At 44.6% G+C, this 16,201-nt stretch overlaps 1 protein-coding gene across 2 annotated transcripts in view; it reads right to left on the reverse strand.

Moving 5' to 3' along the window:
* LOC311242692 (putative adenosylhomocysteinase 3) overlaps positions 1–12,166 on the reverse strand; it is a gene marked incomplete at its 3' end in the record, with an annotated part of 150,191 nt that extends 138,025 nt beyond the window's left edge. For both annotated transcript variants that reach the window (XM_084331694.1, XM_084331695.1), the window contains exon 1: positions 11,806–12,166. In XM_084331694.1, coding sequence (XP_084187820.1) covers positions 11,806–12,162 — 357 coding nt within the window. In that variant the 5' untranslated portion in view covers positions 12,163–12,166. The remainder of the gene's footprint in view (positions 1–11,805) is intronic.
* Positions 12,167–16,201: the final 4,035 nt, after the last annotated feature.

The following is a 16,201-nucleotide window of genomic DNA, read 5'->3' on the forward strand; positions in this document are numbered from 1 at the left end:
AATGGCCTTCGAACTTTGTGGAGTTTCACACCGGTGAGTTAAACAACTACAACCCTACCCAGAATGCATTGTATTCCATGGCCCCCCTCTCTATGGGGACATTAAAGGTCAACCTCCACGTTGTATTTTTGTTCAATAAACAATGTGGACTATGCCAACAGTGGCTTTCATGAAGAAGGGAAAAAAAAGTATTGAAATTGACCCAGTTTTAGCGTTTTTATCAAACATTTTGTCTGCCCAACACAATCACCACGCACGTGCATATTTTAATCAATTGTTCATAACGTGCGTGTGTAATCGTCACAACAGGTGCAGGACAACAGGGGGCTCACCAGGGGGCGCTGAGAGTCACACAGCTAGTGGCAGGCAGAGAGCCTTGCTACCATAGATATATGCTTGCTACTACTAGCCGAATGGAAATTTATCTGTTTCACCTCACTATTGCTCCGTGATTATAGCCATCCATCCATCTCTAAAGCTAACCACTATTTGTAAAAGCCACAACCACGTTACCATATTTGTAATAATGTAAATCATTGTGTCGTTGTACACATATTGTGTTTATAACGTTAGTAGATAACATAGCTTAGCTTGGTAGCTATTGTGCTAACAACATATCCCGACATCCGGCTCGCTGGCCGGCATGAACGGCCGACCCAAAATGGTTCTCTCCTCTCTGTACACCCCGTCCCCACGGATGCCCTGCCGGGGGGCCCATGGACGCGACGGCGGCGGCAGCCGTAGGGTGGTCGAGCCAGTAAAGGCTAGTGTTACACGATAGCTATGAGCTAACTAGCGCTGCGGGCTCCGGCGCCCTGCGGCCGCCGCTGTTGTCGAGTCCACAAGCTCCTCCGCGGGGACGGGGGCACACAAAGAGGAGAGAACCACCCGCAGGGACGGCGGGCTATTATAGGCTAACGTCCGTGAGTGTAGTGGTCCCGACTGCGTGTAGCAGGGACGGCGGAGATATAGGCTAACTGTGATGCACCGAGTGAGCCACCATTGATCTAGTACTATGACCCGGACGGACATAAGGCATACGTTTCCTGAAGTGACGTCACGGCCGTGCTAGGTGCTAGCGTCTGATAAGCTTTTAGATTCGGCTCATTAATATGCACCTGTTGACCCGTTGTGACGTCGGCGTTTGATAAGCTTTTTTGATTCGCGCGTGCATGTTATTCGTGCGTGGACCTTTTTAACTCTTTCAGAGTGGCATTTCCGGTGTCAAATGGAAATAAATAAATAATTAAATTATATACCAATGATGTAAACTACCCATAATTGATCAGTAGGGTTTAACCTAGAGGTTGGGCTTTAACACCTTGCGTCAAGCTCTTTTGTTATGTCAATTTGTTGGAAGCCTCACATAAGCCTAATGTTGGGGGTCAAGGTATTGGCTGAACCAGGAAGGAAAGGCTACATCAAAATAACTGTTTTGTTTCATAGTGTGACTTGTCGTACAGACCTTGTAAGTCTAAAAGCTAAATGACTAAATGTAAATGTATTATAAGGAAAATGGGGGACCCTGATATAAACAAGACGAATCAAGTGAAAGAGTTAACCTTCTGTAGTGTGGTAGTGAAAGGTTAACCTTCTGTAGTGTGGTAGTGAAAGGTTAACCTTCTGTAGTGTGGCAGTGAAAGGTTAACCTTCTGTAGTGTGGTAGTGAAAGGTTAACCTTCTGTAGTGTGGTAGTGAAAGGTTAACCTTCTGTAGTGTGGTAGTGAAAAGGTTAACCTTCTGTAGTGTGGTAGTGAAATGTTAACCTTCTGTAGTGTGGTAGTGAAAGGTTAACCTTCTGTAGTGTGGTAGTGAAAGGGTTAGCCTTCTGTAGTGTGGTAGTGAAAGGTTAACCTTATGTAGTGTGGTAGTGAAAGTGTTAACCGTATGTAGTGTGGTAGTGAAATGCTTGTGGGGGAAAGGAACTAAAAATAATTGATGGCAATGAAAACCTGACTTGTAGAGTCTGGCCATAGAGTAGGGCTGGGCGATATGGCCTAAATATGATATCACGATATTTTCTGACCTTTCGGCGATACACGATACACATCACGATGTTTTTCTTTTTTACCCCAAACAATTCATTATGAGGCTTACCAAGACAGTATTTGAGTTTGCAAGCTAACATTAAAGACAAAATAAAATACCCATGCATTTAGCATTTTTATATTATATATTAGATTTAGATTATTAGATTATATATTGCATATGAGATATTATATGATTTAGATATGAAATATGATTAATTGAAAATGGGGGACCCTGATGTAAACAAGACTAAAGTCTTTCTCTGGTCTGCATCCCCTTAACAATTGTATGTATTGAGCTGTACTGTACCCATTCTGCAATATGTTAATAAAGTTTTAAATCAATCAATCAATAGCATTTTAATGAAACTACTGTATATATGTATGTCTCTAAATGTTTTGATGAATTGAAAATGGAGGACCCTTATGTAAAAAAGCCGAAAGTCTTTTTCTGGTCTTCATCCTCCTGTACTGTACCCATTCTGCAACCTTTTAATACAGTTTTCATTCATTCATTCTGACGGAAACATAATCATTTTGATTGACAGTCGAGTCTGCCAATGACGTCACACCGCTTGTACCCGCCCTGCTGTTCTTAGCACCAATCGGCAAGCGCTTAGTTTTTGACTTCCTGAATGTCCTGTGTGCTGAACAACAACAAAGCTACTAACGTTAGCTCCCCGCGGCCGTCGAGTAGGAGACCAGTGCTCCACAGGATGACTAAATGAGGCATAATGATTTTACTACAACGAATGTTATAATAAAAGCCTTTCCATACATCCGTCTGATTGAAAACTTTATTAACAGACCGCGGAATGGGCATATCTCAGCACGGGCTGAGATATGAACGAGTAACGTGTGGACAGATTGACGCGACACAATCCTCTTGGGCAAAACATCACGATATCCACGATACGTTGAAAAAGTGTATCGTTAATGAACTGTACCCGATATTTATATAATATCGTCATATCGCCCAGCCCTACCATAGAGATGCACATTTCATGCAGACTAGTACATGCACACACACACGATGTGTGACATGGCTTGGTTTCATGTTTTGAGGTACCTTCAATTATCTGTAAATAATACATACTGTATCTAAATTAGCCCTTTCCTGTGCGAGTGTTCCGTCTGGTCATAATCACTGATATTATAGATGGAAATAGATGAAATATTATTGTCCCCGAGGGCAAGTTGTGTTGTTGTCTTGATTATTATTTCATAATACAAAGTTTCTGAATGGACGTTTGGATTAAAATCATCCCGAAGACAGCATTGGAACGATTGTGAGTAGGCTCTTGCCAGAGTATAATACGTTGCGGCTCAGGAAATGCGCGTCCCTATGTTTGGATTAAAATCATCCCGAAGACAGCATTGGAACGTTTGTCAGTAGGCTCGGGACAGATCTATGCTTAGCTTGCTAACGTTATGATAGCAGTGTAACTTAAAGTCAATGTTCAGATTCAGTGTCCGTGCTGAATTGCCAGCGCGCGTTAGTCTTCAGCAACAACAATAATGTTGTTGCTGCGTCCTATAATGATAATGATAATAAGTTGTTTGTTATTTTCTTTGAGTTTCCCTATTGAATGAATTTACTTCTTATGCCATTAGGTTGCAATAAATTCACTCGAACAAAATTCGTTCGCTCATCAAATTTGTGACATTCTAAATGTGTTTAAATGTTGTTTAATTGAATGACAATACACCCGCGCGAACTCGCGTTTTTTGATGACGTTTTTTTTTTTTATCTTTTTTATATGGACACTGCGTTTGTCACAAGTTACGTTGCTATAACTTATAACTAGGGATGCACGATAATTATCGGGCCGATATCAGCAATTATGACGTTATCCCGATAAACTCGATAACGTTATTGATAGCTCCGATAACATATACAGGGTATCTGCAGGTTTAGCCCAGTCAGATTTAAGGCTTTTTAAGACTTTTTAATGCCACTCAGAATTAAATTTAATACCAATTTCACGATAACAAAATGGCAAAAATCATGGGTACTCTCAGTACACTCATTCAAGGGTACTACGACTATGCCTGGCTACACCTCATGGTACCAAAGCACCTCAAAGGCACTAAAAACAAGATTACAAACATCACAAAACAAACTGGTCAGACTACTGCTTAACCTCACTCCTAAAACCCACTTTACCCCTGCCCACATTCAAAACCGCTCTTTAAGAGCACCTACGGGAGGCTGCAATTCGAAACTGGCCACCGTAAATGTCCAACCCCCCCCCCCCTAATGTACAGTCTCATCCCCATCATATATATATAATATTTTCTGTTAGGATCTCTGGGTAACAGTACTGTATATTATTTGCATATCGTATATGTCACAAATGTAACAGTACTACAGTATATACCTGTATGTCATGCATGTCCCTATGCCATAAATGTCATGATGTCATGTATGTTTTTACTGTATTTATTTCTGTATATTTTATTTCATTTTTATTCTATTTTACTCTACTCTTATCCCAGGCAACTTGATTGATTTGTGTTATTATTCTAATTAGTGACCTGTCCTGTCTAAATGTTGAGCGATTTGCAGTGTCAAATTTCCCACGGGATAATGAAAGTATTTCTATTCTATCTATTCTATGTTGTGTATGTTTTTGATTGATTGATTGAAAACTTTATTAACAGATTGCAGAATGGGTACAATACAGTACAGCTCAATACACACAATTGTTAAGGGGATGCAGACCAGAGAAAGACTTTCGTCTTGTTTACATCAGGGTCCCCCATTTTCAATTCATCAGGAATGTCTATATGAATTGAAAATGGGGGACCCTGATGTAAACAAGACAAACGTCTTTCTCTGGTCTGCATCCCCTTATTATTGTGTGTATGTACTGTACACATTCTGCAATCTGTTAAATAAAGTTTTCATTCATCCAGTTGTTTTGTTTTTGTGGTTTGGTTGAATGAATACTTTATTTAACAGATTTCAGAATGGGTACAATACAGTACAGCTCAATACACACAATAATAAGGGGATGCAGACCAGAGAAAGACTTTCGTCTTGTTTACATCAGGGTCCCCCATTTTAAATTCATCATAACATTTATGACATACACATATACAGTACGTTACTGCGTTCCAACCTACAACTGTTCCACACCAGTTCCACGCCAGTCTCCGTAAATGTTCCGTTATAAAAATAAAATACCATTTCAATACACAACAAGTTTTCGTGTTTTGAAATACATGAAAGGAAATTAGCTAACGTTGATTCGCCTAACGTTAAGGCTTTGCTACATGCTGCGTATTTCAAAACACTGCGGTGAAAACAGAGTCCGGTAAACACAAGTTTGTAATTCCAATAGTGTATTCTGCCTGTTACTTGACTATTTCGATTATTGAAGTGGTATTTTTAAAACTAACATTTACGGAGACCGGTGTGGAGCACTTGTAGTGTCGAGCCAGGCTGAGACACGTTAATAATATGATCCATTAGCTCACCTTGCATGTGGCTCGAAAGTGCACTCTCCCCCATCGTAAAAATCTTCAAGTCCTTTCTGCATATTTTGCAGACGGCTACTCGAGGATGTTCTCCTCTTTTCAACCATGACTTATATTTGATATTTTCGAGCCAGAGCTCATTATAACGGCAGCCTCCCGGCATTTTGACCACACACACGCGCGCTGTTCTCAGATAGCACAGCTAAAAACACTACGGGTAGAGCCGAGCCACATTTCATTTTGCGTGAAAGGCGATTGCAAAATAGGCTCAATCGAATCGCTCCGACTTATTTTATTTCTTTGTCTAAACAAACCAAACTATTCAGTCAGATAGCGATTTATTATTAAATCTATGTCTTTGTCTATGGCATTTTTAAGACCTCTGAAAATGGATTTAAGACATTTTAAGACAAACTAAGGCCTTAATTATTGATAAACAAATTTAAGACTTTTTAAGACTTTTTAAGGATCCGCGGACACCCTGATATAATACATTTTTTGGTTAAAAGAAATCCGGTGTGGGTGGATTTGGATGAAGGGCGCTTGTTTTTATTATAGCCTCCTCCCGTTTTGCCAGTACTGTGGTAAAACTGATAGCGTGTGGTTTAGGAACAGGGAGTTTTTCACAAATCCAGCGCTCCCTTTCTTGGCTGTGACGTAGTCACGTTACATTCGGAGACAGACAGTCGATCTGCCAATTACGTCCCACGGCTTGCACCCACCTCTTCTTCTTACCACCAATCAGAAGCTCTCGTTCGTTTATTTACCTCCGGATTGTCAGCCATTACTCTACTCGGAGCTAACGTTATCTCCCCGCCAGCCACATTGACAAGTACCAGCGCTTATACATTACTGGCAAATGTCTTGTTGCACTTGTGGCAACGAGCGTTGTCAGCATCGACTTTAGTAAAATAGACCCAGACTTTTGAACATTTCCTTCTGTCCGCCATTATGAGAGCAGAGCTGTCTGTACTCCAGCGCAGCACCCGTGTGAGTGAGTGTGTGTGTGTGAGTGAGTGAGTGTGTGTGTGTGGGAGGGGAAGAGAGGAGAGAGCAGGCAGCCCGCTCCCCGCGCAGGCAGAGAGACACAGAGGCAGGAGAGATAGACAACGGCCAACAAGATTAGTTTGCGACGTTTAAATTCCTCAAAAAAAAACTCCATAATTTCTCAAGTACCGATAGCAGTACCGATGACGTCGGAGCTTATAAATACTAAAAAAAAAAAAAATTGATAAAAAAAAAATATATATATACAGTTAAAAAAATATTATAATACAATAAATATCGGTTATCGGTATCGGTATCGGCTTGAGCATAAAGTTATCGGTGTCAAAAAATCAATATCGTGCATCCCTACTTATAACATTAAGATAAAGTGTATAAACATTGTGCTTCTCCCTGCTAAGAAAGGAGAGCGTTGGGAGCTCCAGTAGCTCACCGCGTACCTCGAACGCTATTTCGGCGTCGGGGACAACCGTGCGCGTCACGGATCTGGGGTAGCGAGTTCGACTCCCGGACTAGCCGTATTTTCTCAGAGTGTCTTTCCCCCGATCTATACCCCCATTCAACCTGTTTCTGTCGGTCATGCTTGACCAGAAAAAAGCGATAAACGCTAAAAGAACCAGCTGACTGGTCAAAGTTTTAAAAAAAAAAAGAAAGGAGAGCGTTTGGCCGTGTGTGTTTCAACACCTCTTAAAGGAAAACTCCAACATTTTGGGAAATTAGCTTATTTAACATCTTCCCTGGAGTTGGACAAGAAGATACATACCTTTTTTGTCTCTGTGCGTGCATTTTAGCTTTGGGAATAGACGCTCCGTTAGCGTAGCTTAGCTTCATCACTGGAAGTGGGGGAGGGTTTGAGCCTTACAGTGTATTGCAAGGTCTGACATTGACCAAACTTGATATGCATGACCTTGGTGGGCTCTAGGTCAACTCCTGAAAAGGGGGTCAATGTCAGACCTTGCAATCAAAAGTTAGGGGGCACACTGAAATTATGGCAAGGGTTATTAGCCCCCTAACTTTTGATTGCAAAGTCTGACATTGACCCCCTTTTCAGGAGTTGACCTAGAGCCCACCAAGGTCATGCATATCAAGTTTGGTCAATGTCAGACCTTGCAATACACTGTAAGGCTCAAACCCTCCCCCACTTCCAGTGATGAAGCTAAGCTACGCTAACGGAGCGTCTATTCCCAAAGCTAAAATGCACGCACAGAGACAAAAAATGTATGTATCTTCTTGTCCAACTCCAGGGAAGATGTTAAATAAGCTAATTTCCCAAAATGTTGGAGTTCCCCTTTAACACTTTGGCTGCCATGGGTTAAATTCATGATATACCATAGATTGCCAGCTCTATTTGTCTATGGAGAAAGTCCCCTTCTTTGCAGGGCTATAACTTTTTAAATTCTATTGCTACATTGCCATTATTAGGGCCCATTCAAAGTCCTATATGTATTGTTCATTGTGTAGCAACGTTAAACTTTTTCATTCACATATTCATAGTAAAGTATGGTCTAATGTATAAGTATGTTTTCATCTCTTTCTGCAGCTTTCTCCAGAACGTGATATACAGCCCCAAATGCATTATATTGATGATGAAATACAGTTTGATGGCAATCAGCGCGATATAAAAAATTCCAACTAGACGTACTTCTAGAAGTTACTACACGTCATCTGATGTTGACCGGATGGGCGAGGGGGCGTTTATAATTCCGTGGGCAGCGTTATACCAATCATCTAATGTGGGTCAAATGTTGATAATAGCAGTTAGTATCGAAGACGGTAACGTTACACGCTAAAACTCACCCCAGTCTCCGCGCGCCGTTGGGCGATCATCGTAGAGTAGAAATTTTATCATTATGGGATGGCGATTTACCCGGTCCATCTCCAGCTTGTATAATGGTATATACGTCCAAATCATGTTGTTTATCGAGTTATTGGCAATCGATCGCTATGTAGCGTGACGAGCCAGAGTCCCGGGACATATACCGAGTGCCCGGAAGCAATACGGCCGTCCAGCAAAACCTCTACTGCGCTTCCTGTTAAGCGATTGCGCCGATCGGCCACCAGATGGCGCTCCTGAACCGCCAGAGAGCTCAGTGGGTCCTCCTGGTGGATCTCAGGCCAGCGGAGGGGAAATATGAATCAGATTCCAGATTTTTGATATATTGATATTAAAGACGCTGTAAAGCGTCATCGGCAACTTGAGCATGGCCGGGAATGACGCTTTAACACGGCTCCTGGCAGCCAAAGTGTTAAGTACCTGTTAAGCATACGCGGACAGACCCACACCGTAAATGCCCTGGCCTGTAGTTTTTCCACAGTATGAGAGACAATACTTGTCAAACTATATAACAATAATTAGTTACCTCATTTACAAGTTGTATTTAAGTTTGCAAATAAGGGAACACATTAATGACATTTCAAAGATGTAAAAAAAAAAGATTTCGATTTTTTTGATTTTCTGAAGAGCAAGACATTTTTTCATTTCCCGACAGCTCTCTCTGCCAAATCAAATCGGGTTTGGTTGCGTCGGGGCACATATATAGTATTTTTTACACATAGTATATATGGTAAATGGCTGCTTTTTTATATAGCGCTTTTATCCAAAGCGCTTTACAATTTGTTACTCACATTTTACCCATTCACTCACACATTCACACACCGACGGCGGAGGCAACCATGCAAGGTGCCGACCTGCTCATCGGGAGCAATTAGGGGTTAAGTGTCTTGCTCAAGGACACATCGACACGCTGCCAAGGAGGAGTGGGAATCGAACCGGGAACCTCCGGATTGCCAGACGACTGCTCTACCTCCTGAGCCACTGTCGCCCCAATATATGTATATATATATATTCAGAAGATTTTATTGCCTATATTTATAGTATGACTTTCTACCATTACCCTGCCCGTACCTCCCCTCCCCCATGCTGCTATGACGCCCAAATGACCCCAAGGCCGGAATATCTTATCTTATCTTAGTATCCGTTATCTAGTGGTGGATATGGACACTTTCCCTACATTATTCTGGCATCAGTCAGAACCTCTTAAAAACACAGACCATTAGTGGCACAACCATTATGAACGCAATCAAACATTTAAAATGATTTCATCAAGACCTTAAAAGTGAAACACCAATCAAATCATGGATTATGAGAATCATTACAAGTCTAGTGGACTAGACAGCAGTTGATGATGCGAGTGAAACACTTTAGATGCGACTTTAAATATGACACCAAATGCAAAACACTTACCAACTACAATCTAAAAGTATTACTTCAAGCAATACATTGCTTTGACAAACGCAGTTTGTTAATCCAGGTTATCTTTTCACCATATCTCATTTAATATAAACCCTACGGCTGGCAGCCTCATCAAAGTAGCTCTTATCACCAGTTATTCTTTCCTTGAACCTTGATCCTATTCATCCACTTCTATAGTTACTCTTGACCTGAATTCCCTCAAGACTCAAGAGAAGATAAGATGCAGTAACACACACTTTGTTTGGTTGTGATAAAGTCAAGATGGCGTTATTAAGTCTGGCTGACCAAGTAACAGGCTCTGAGGGAAGACACAGGAACAGGGTTGGGCTGTTACCGTTATTGCTGAGGTGGTGATTTGCCAGCTAGGCTTATCTAGGATCATCACTTTTGTTAACCATCCCTTACACATGCTCACCGGACAAAATATATCATACAATTAATCTCTGGTCAGTTAATGTTAGGGGGCAAAGCACACAAATTGACACCTACAGGACAGTACACCCTGTCCTCCGTGTTGACAGGTTAGTTACTCTGTCCACCAGGGCTCTACACAGTCATGACATGTTGCTCTCACAAAGTGCACTGCGGTGAAAACAATTGGCACCATTTCCCTCTAGTTGGGGTTATAATATTAGTTCAGCAAGCTTTCAGCGTTGCTTTATTTCATAGCAAGAAATGTGCAGAAGAATATACGTTATTGTTATTATTACTGTTACATGTTATAATAACACATTATTTGTTAGCTAGCAACACTAGACAGTAGACAGCAGACTGGAGAGAGCCGAGAGCTGCCACCACCGCTGACAACATGTAGCACGAGCTAGATCACACAGTTGGTGCTAGATCACACAGTTGCTAGATCACACTGTGACCTAATTTTTTTACTTCTAATTTACATGCTATACTATGTTATTTTATTTCATACTTATCTTGCACAGTCTCTGGAGCGTAACAGTAAGAAGCATTTTGTATAAAAGTATTCTGTACTTCTGTATGACAACTATTAAAGAAACTTGAAACACAGTTGGTGCTAGATCACACAGTTGGTGCTAGATCACACAGTTGGTTTGGTGCTAGATCACACAGTTGGTGCTAGATCACAGCTGCTCGAGCCTCAAGTGTGCCGTTAACCAACGGGTGCCTCAGTGTGCTGTGCTGTTAGGCAGCTCCAGCCTCAGGGTGCTGTTAGCTCCAGCCTCAGGGTGCTGTTAGGCAGCTCCAGCCTCAGGGTGCTGTTAGCTCCAGCCTCAGTGTGCTGTTAGCTCTGTTAGCTCCAGCCTCAGTGTGCGGTTAGCTCCAGCCTCAGTGTGCTGTTAGCTCTGTTAGCTCCAGCCTCAGTGTGCTGTTAGCTCCAGCCTCAGTGTGCTGTTAGCTCTGTTAGCTCCAGCCTCAGTGTGCTGTTAGCTCCAGCCTCAGTGTGCTGTTAGCTCCAGCCTCAGTGTGCTGTTAGCTCCAGCCTCGGGGTGCTGTTAGCTCTGTTAGCTCCAGCCTCAGTGTGCTGTTAGCTCTGTTAGCTCCAGCCTCAGTGTGCTGTTAGCTCTGTTAGCTCCAGCCTCAGGGTGCCGTTAGCTCCAGCCTCAGGGTGCCGTTAGCTCCAGCCTCAGGGTGCCGTTAGCTCCAGCCTCAGGGTGCCGTTAGCTCCAGCCTCAGGGTGCTGTTAGCTCCAGCATCAGGGTGCTGTTAGCTCCAGCCTCAGGGTGCTGTTAGCTCTGTTAGCTCCAGCCTCAGGGCTCTGTTAGCTCCAGCCTCAGGGTGCTGTTAGCTCTGTTAGCTCCGTTAGCTCCAGCCTCAGGGTGCTGTTAGCTCTGTTAGCACCAGCCTCAGGGTGCCGTTAGCTCCAGACAGCAGACAGTTCCTTCACCTTCTTCACATCTCATGCTGCTTTCCCCTGTTTCCCCCAACATGGTCTCACGTTCCTTTTCTGTTTCTTTGTTGTTACTATGTTCCTATAACTACTGTCAGCGACTCCAGGTCATTGAGAAGCGCTATATAAATAAAATGAAGTATTATTATTATTATTATTTATTATTCACCCACCTTCTTCATGCGCGGGGCCTCGGCCACGGTGCCGTCCCGGTTCACGAACGCCTCGCCGCTGTTGTGCTGCGGGTCCGGCCGCTTCATGGCCGACGCCTGCGGCATCTTGCCCGGGTGCGGGGCGGCGAAGCCCGGGCTGGCGGGGGGAGAGCCGCCCTCACGCGGCTGCTGCTCGCTCCTCACGGGGCCCGGGGTCTTCTCCTCCGGTGTCTTCTTCACGGGGCCCGGGGTCTTGTCCTCCTCCGGTGTCACCGCCGGGGAAGAGGCGGCGGCGGGCGGCTCTCTGCTGCTGGGGACGTCTTTCACCAGTTCGACCTCGGCCATTTTCCCTGCTGCTGCCACGACCTGCACTGACATCGCTGCTGTGCTGCTGCTGCTGCTTCACCGAGTCCTTCTCGAACAGGGTATATCTGCAGAGCCGCAAGCCCAACGTCTGGGCGGGGCTTCGGGGCTTGGACTAGGTTTGAGGAGGGGCTTCGTGGCTTGGACTAGGTTTGAGGAGGGGCTTCGTGGCTTGGACTAGGTTTGAGGAGGGGCTTCGTGGCTTGGACAGGTTTGAGGAGGGGCTTCGTGGCTTGGACTAGGTTTGAGGCGGGTCTTCGTGGCTTGGACTAGGTTTGAGGAGGGGCTTCGTGGCTTGGACTAGGTTTGAGGAGGGGCTTCGTGGCTTGGACTAGGTTTGAGGAGGGGCTTCGTGGCTTGGACAGGTTTGAGGAGGGGCTTCGTGGCTTGGACTAGGTTTGAGGCGGGTCTTCGTGGCTTGGACTAGGTTTGAGGAGGGGCTTCGTGGCTTGGACTAGGTTTGAGGAGGGGCTTCGTGGCTTGGACTAGGTTTGAGGAGGGGCTTCGTGGCTTGGACTAGGTTTGAGGAGGGGCTTCGTGGCTTGGACTAGGTTTGAGTAGGGTATATCTGCAGAGCCACAGAGCCCAACGTCTGGGCGGGGCTTCGTGGCGTGGACGGGTTTGAGGCGGGGCTTCGTGGCGTGGACAAGTATTGTGGCCTGGACAAGTATTTGTTGGAGTGCGCATGCGGATGAGGAGGGGGGGGGGGGGGGGGGGGGGAACGAAAAGTATTTGTTGGAGTGCGCATGCGGATGGGGGGGGGGGGGCTCTCTCGCATATAGTAATAATAGAGTATATACATTTGAGGGGGGTACATTAACCTGGCACACAACATACTTGTTCACATGTCATTTTTCTTTCACTCTAAAGGAAATATGTCTCACATACAGTAGACCCCCCAGTAGCGTACTTTGTGGAGACGAAGATGATGAGTACCAGTCTTCTCCTCAGACATATAAACTGTACATTGGAAGAGGTCTACAAATATACAGCACTGTTGGGGGGGGGCTCTCTCGCATATAGTAATAATAGAGTATATACATTTGAGGGGGAATAAACTGTACATATACAGCACTGTTTGTGATACAAAAATAGTAGAGTACATTAACCTGGCACACAACATACTTGTTCACATGTCATTTTTCTTTCACTCTAAAGTACAGTTTATTCCCCCTCAAATGTATATACTCTATTATTACTATATATACTCTACTATTTTTGTATCACAAACAGTGCTGTATATTTGTAGACCTCTTCCAATGTACAGTTTATATGTCTGAGGAAAAGACTGGTACTCATCATCTTCGTCTCCACAAAGTAGGCTACTGGGGGGTCTACTGTATGTGAGACATATTTCCTTTAGAGTGAAAGAAAAATGACATGTGAACAAGTATGTTGTGTGCCAGGTTAATTGATTGATTGATTGATTGATTGATTGAAAAGTTTATTAACAGATTGCAGAATGGGTACAGTACAGTACAGCTCAATACATATGTAGCAGGGTGGATTATCCCTGCTTCGTGGGAACGGTTGCTGGCAGTCACAAGGTAGCTGGACACAGTAGAGCTCCGTCTGACTGCACCCTCGTCTTTGGGCCTGGAGCGTCAAACCGGGACCCGGTAGTGGGAGTGAATGGGGCCCGGGATTTACCAACCTGGTTTGGTACTCTGGTCCTCCTCGCCTCTCCGGGGCGGTCAGCAGTACTCCCCAACTCGCTCTCACTTCCCTGATTACCTCCGTGGGCCCTCCCACACCTAGTGACTGATATGCCTAAATGGATTCGTCCCTCCCGCAAGCAGTACCCTCCCTTGATGACCACTAGAAACCTTACAATGAAAAGGGGAGAGTTGGGTAGGAAGGGGTCAATCATATATACGTTACCCACACCAAAAGAGTTAATACTGGGCACAGGAATGGACATGCACACACAACAATTCCCGTCTTAGTTGTTTAGTATTAATTATACTGGGCAGTGACAAGTATTACTGCAATGAGTCAAATGACATACACTATCATTATTCCTAATTACTAATAATTAGAATAATAACATATATAGCACTTATACAATAATACCTTCGACCCCAGGGAGAAACAGTTGGAACAAGACGGGAAGTTAAGAGGCATGACAGTCAATCAAACCATACACTTTATCACACTCAAAAGAACTAAAATATGTGGGCCCACTGTACCAGAACAAAAGTCCTATGCTAATGCCGGCAGGTAATGTGTATGGGGTACCCCTGTGGACTATGGTTAGCAACCATTAGCTTCACCCGTAGGCCGCAGCACACTGTGTAATAGATCCAGAGCATCGAAGCCCTCTTGTAATCAACCATAATGGCGGCCTCGCCGCGTCACCACCGTCCAGGTAGTAAGATGGCGGCGAACGCTCTCGTCATGGGCGCCAGCAAGCGGGGCTGGAGCAGGGGCAGTGGTGGGCTGAGAGCGTGTGCTGTGTGATGGCGACCTCTGCTGGACGGGACGACTCCCATGCTGGCTGAACACAGCCGGTGCAGAGCAGATGCAGAACGCCGGTTAAGACGGCTGCTGACAGCCGGTGCTGGGTTGGCGCGCAGCAATACTCTTGCCCACCCTTCTGCTATACGGTTATACTGTCACGCAATGTGGCTGACTACACCACCGGTCTCTTCAGCATGCTAACTATACCGGTCACACTGCTACTATACCACGCTATCTATGGACGTTAGTCCTTGGGTCGGTTTCTCTTACTCACGCACTATCACGGATGCTTCTAGAATAACCCATCACTAGCAAGTATGTCTCGTCACCCGTCGCTCGCTCCGGCAGGGCTCTCTGGCTCACTTCTCTCACGGGGCTATTCCAAAGCACCTCCCGTTGTAGCTGCGACTGTTCATGGCTACATCCCACACCGAAGAGGCTCTCCTTCCCTCTTCCGTCCCCATTTACTTGCTCCGCCGGCTCTCTGGTACGCTCTCTGCCTGCCACCGCCCCCTGCTGGTCGCCAACTAGCCACACAGGGAGGCTGGGTGAGTGAATATGGTCCAGCGATACTGTTCATAATCCATATTCCAGCGAGTAGACCAAGGAGGAGCCTGCGTCATTGTTCGAGGGAATATTAATGGAAACTAATTAGAATGTCTTGGTGCACAAAGGGGAGATAAAAGGCAAGTCAGCACATCTGAATAATAGGCATTTCTCAGGTTGCTACACATACAATTGTTAAGGGGATGCAGACCAGAGAAAGACTTTCGTCTTGTTTACATCAGGGTCCCCCATTTTCAATTCATCATATGACACACACGACATACAGATAGACAGTACTGCTACATCTATACATTTATGACATACCAGATTTGCAAATACAGTACTGTTTGTGATACTAAAAAAAATCCAGAAAAAGAGTGTATATACATTTGACATAGAAACTGTACATTGGAGGAGGTTGGGTAGGTGGGGTGGGGTTGGGTGGGGCTGTACATTGGAGGTGGGGGGGGGGGAACACACTGTACACTGTACATTGGAATACTGACATACATTTGACATAGAAACTGTACATTGGAGGAGGTTGGGTAGGTAAGGTGGGGTTGGGTGGGGCTGTACATTGGAGGTGGGGGGGGGTTGGGTACGGGGGGGGGGCACTGTACATTGGAATACTGACAAGGCCATACTTGGTCTTTACTGTACAACTGGGTTAGGACATTTGTAGGGGCCAGTTTTGAATTGCAGTCTCCCGTAGGTGTTCTTTGAGAGTGTTTTTGAAAGTGGGTAGTGATTCACATTCCTTTACAGCTTTGGGTAGGGCGTTCCACATTGATGTGGCATAATTGCGAAACGTGTTTAGTCCCTTGTTTGAGCCGAATCTGGGTTTAACATGATTTGTGGAGCTCCCTCTGGTGTTGTGATCGTGGTATTCACTGACCTTTGGGAAGTATTTTGACATGTACATGGGTACCTTGGTCGTGTAGTGTATCTTGTAGATGTATCTTGTTAATGTACTCTACTATTTTTGTATCACAAACAGTGCTGTATATGTACAGTTTATTCCCCCTCAAATGTATATACTCTATTATTA

Source organism: Notolepis coatsorum, assembly GCF_963971535.1.
Source record: "Notolepis coatsorum genome assembly, chromosome: 1".
In the NCBI taxonomy this organism is placed as follows: domain Eukaryota; kingdom Metazoa; phylum Chordata; class Actinopteri; order Aulopiformes; family Paralepididae; genus Notolepis; species Notolepis coatsorum.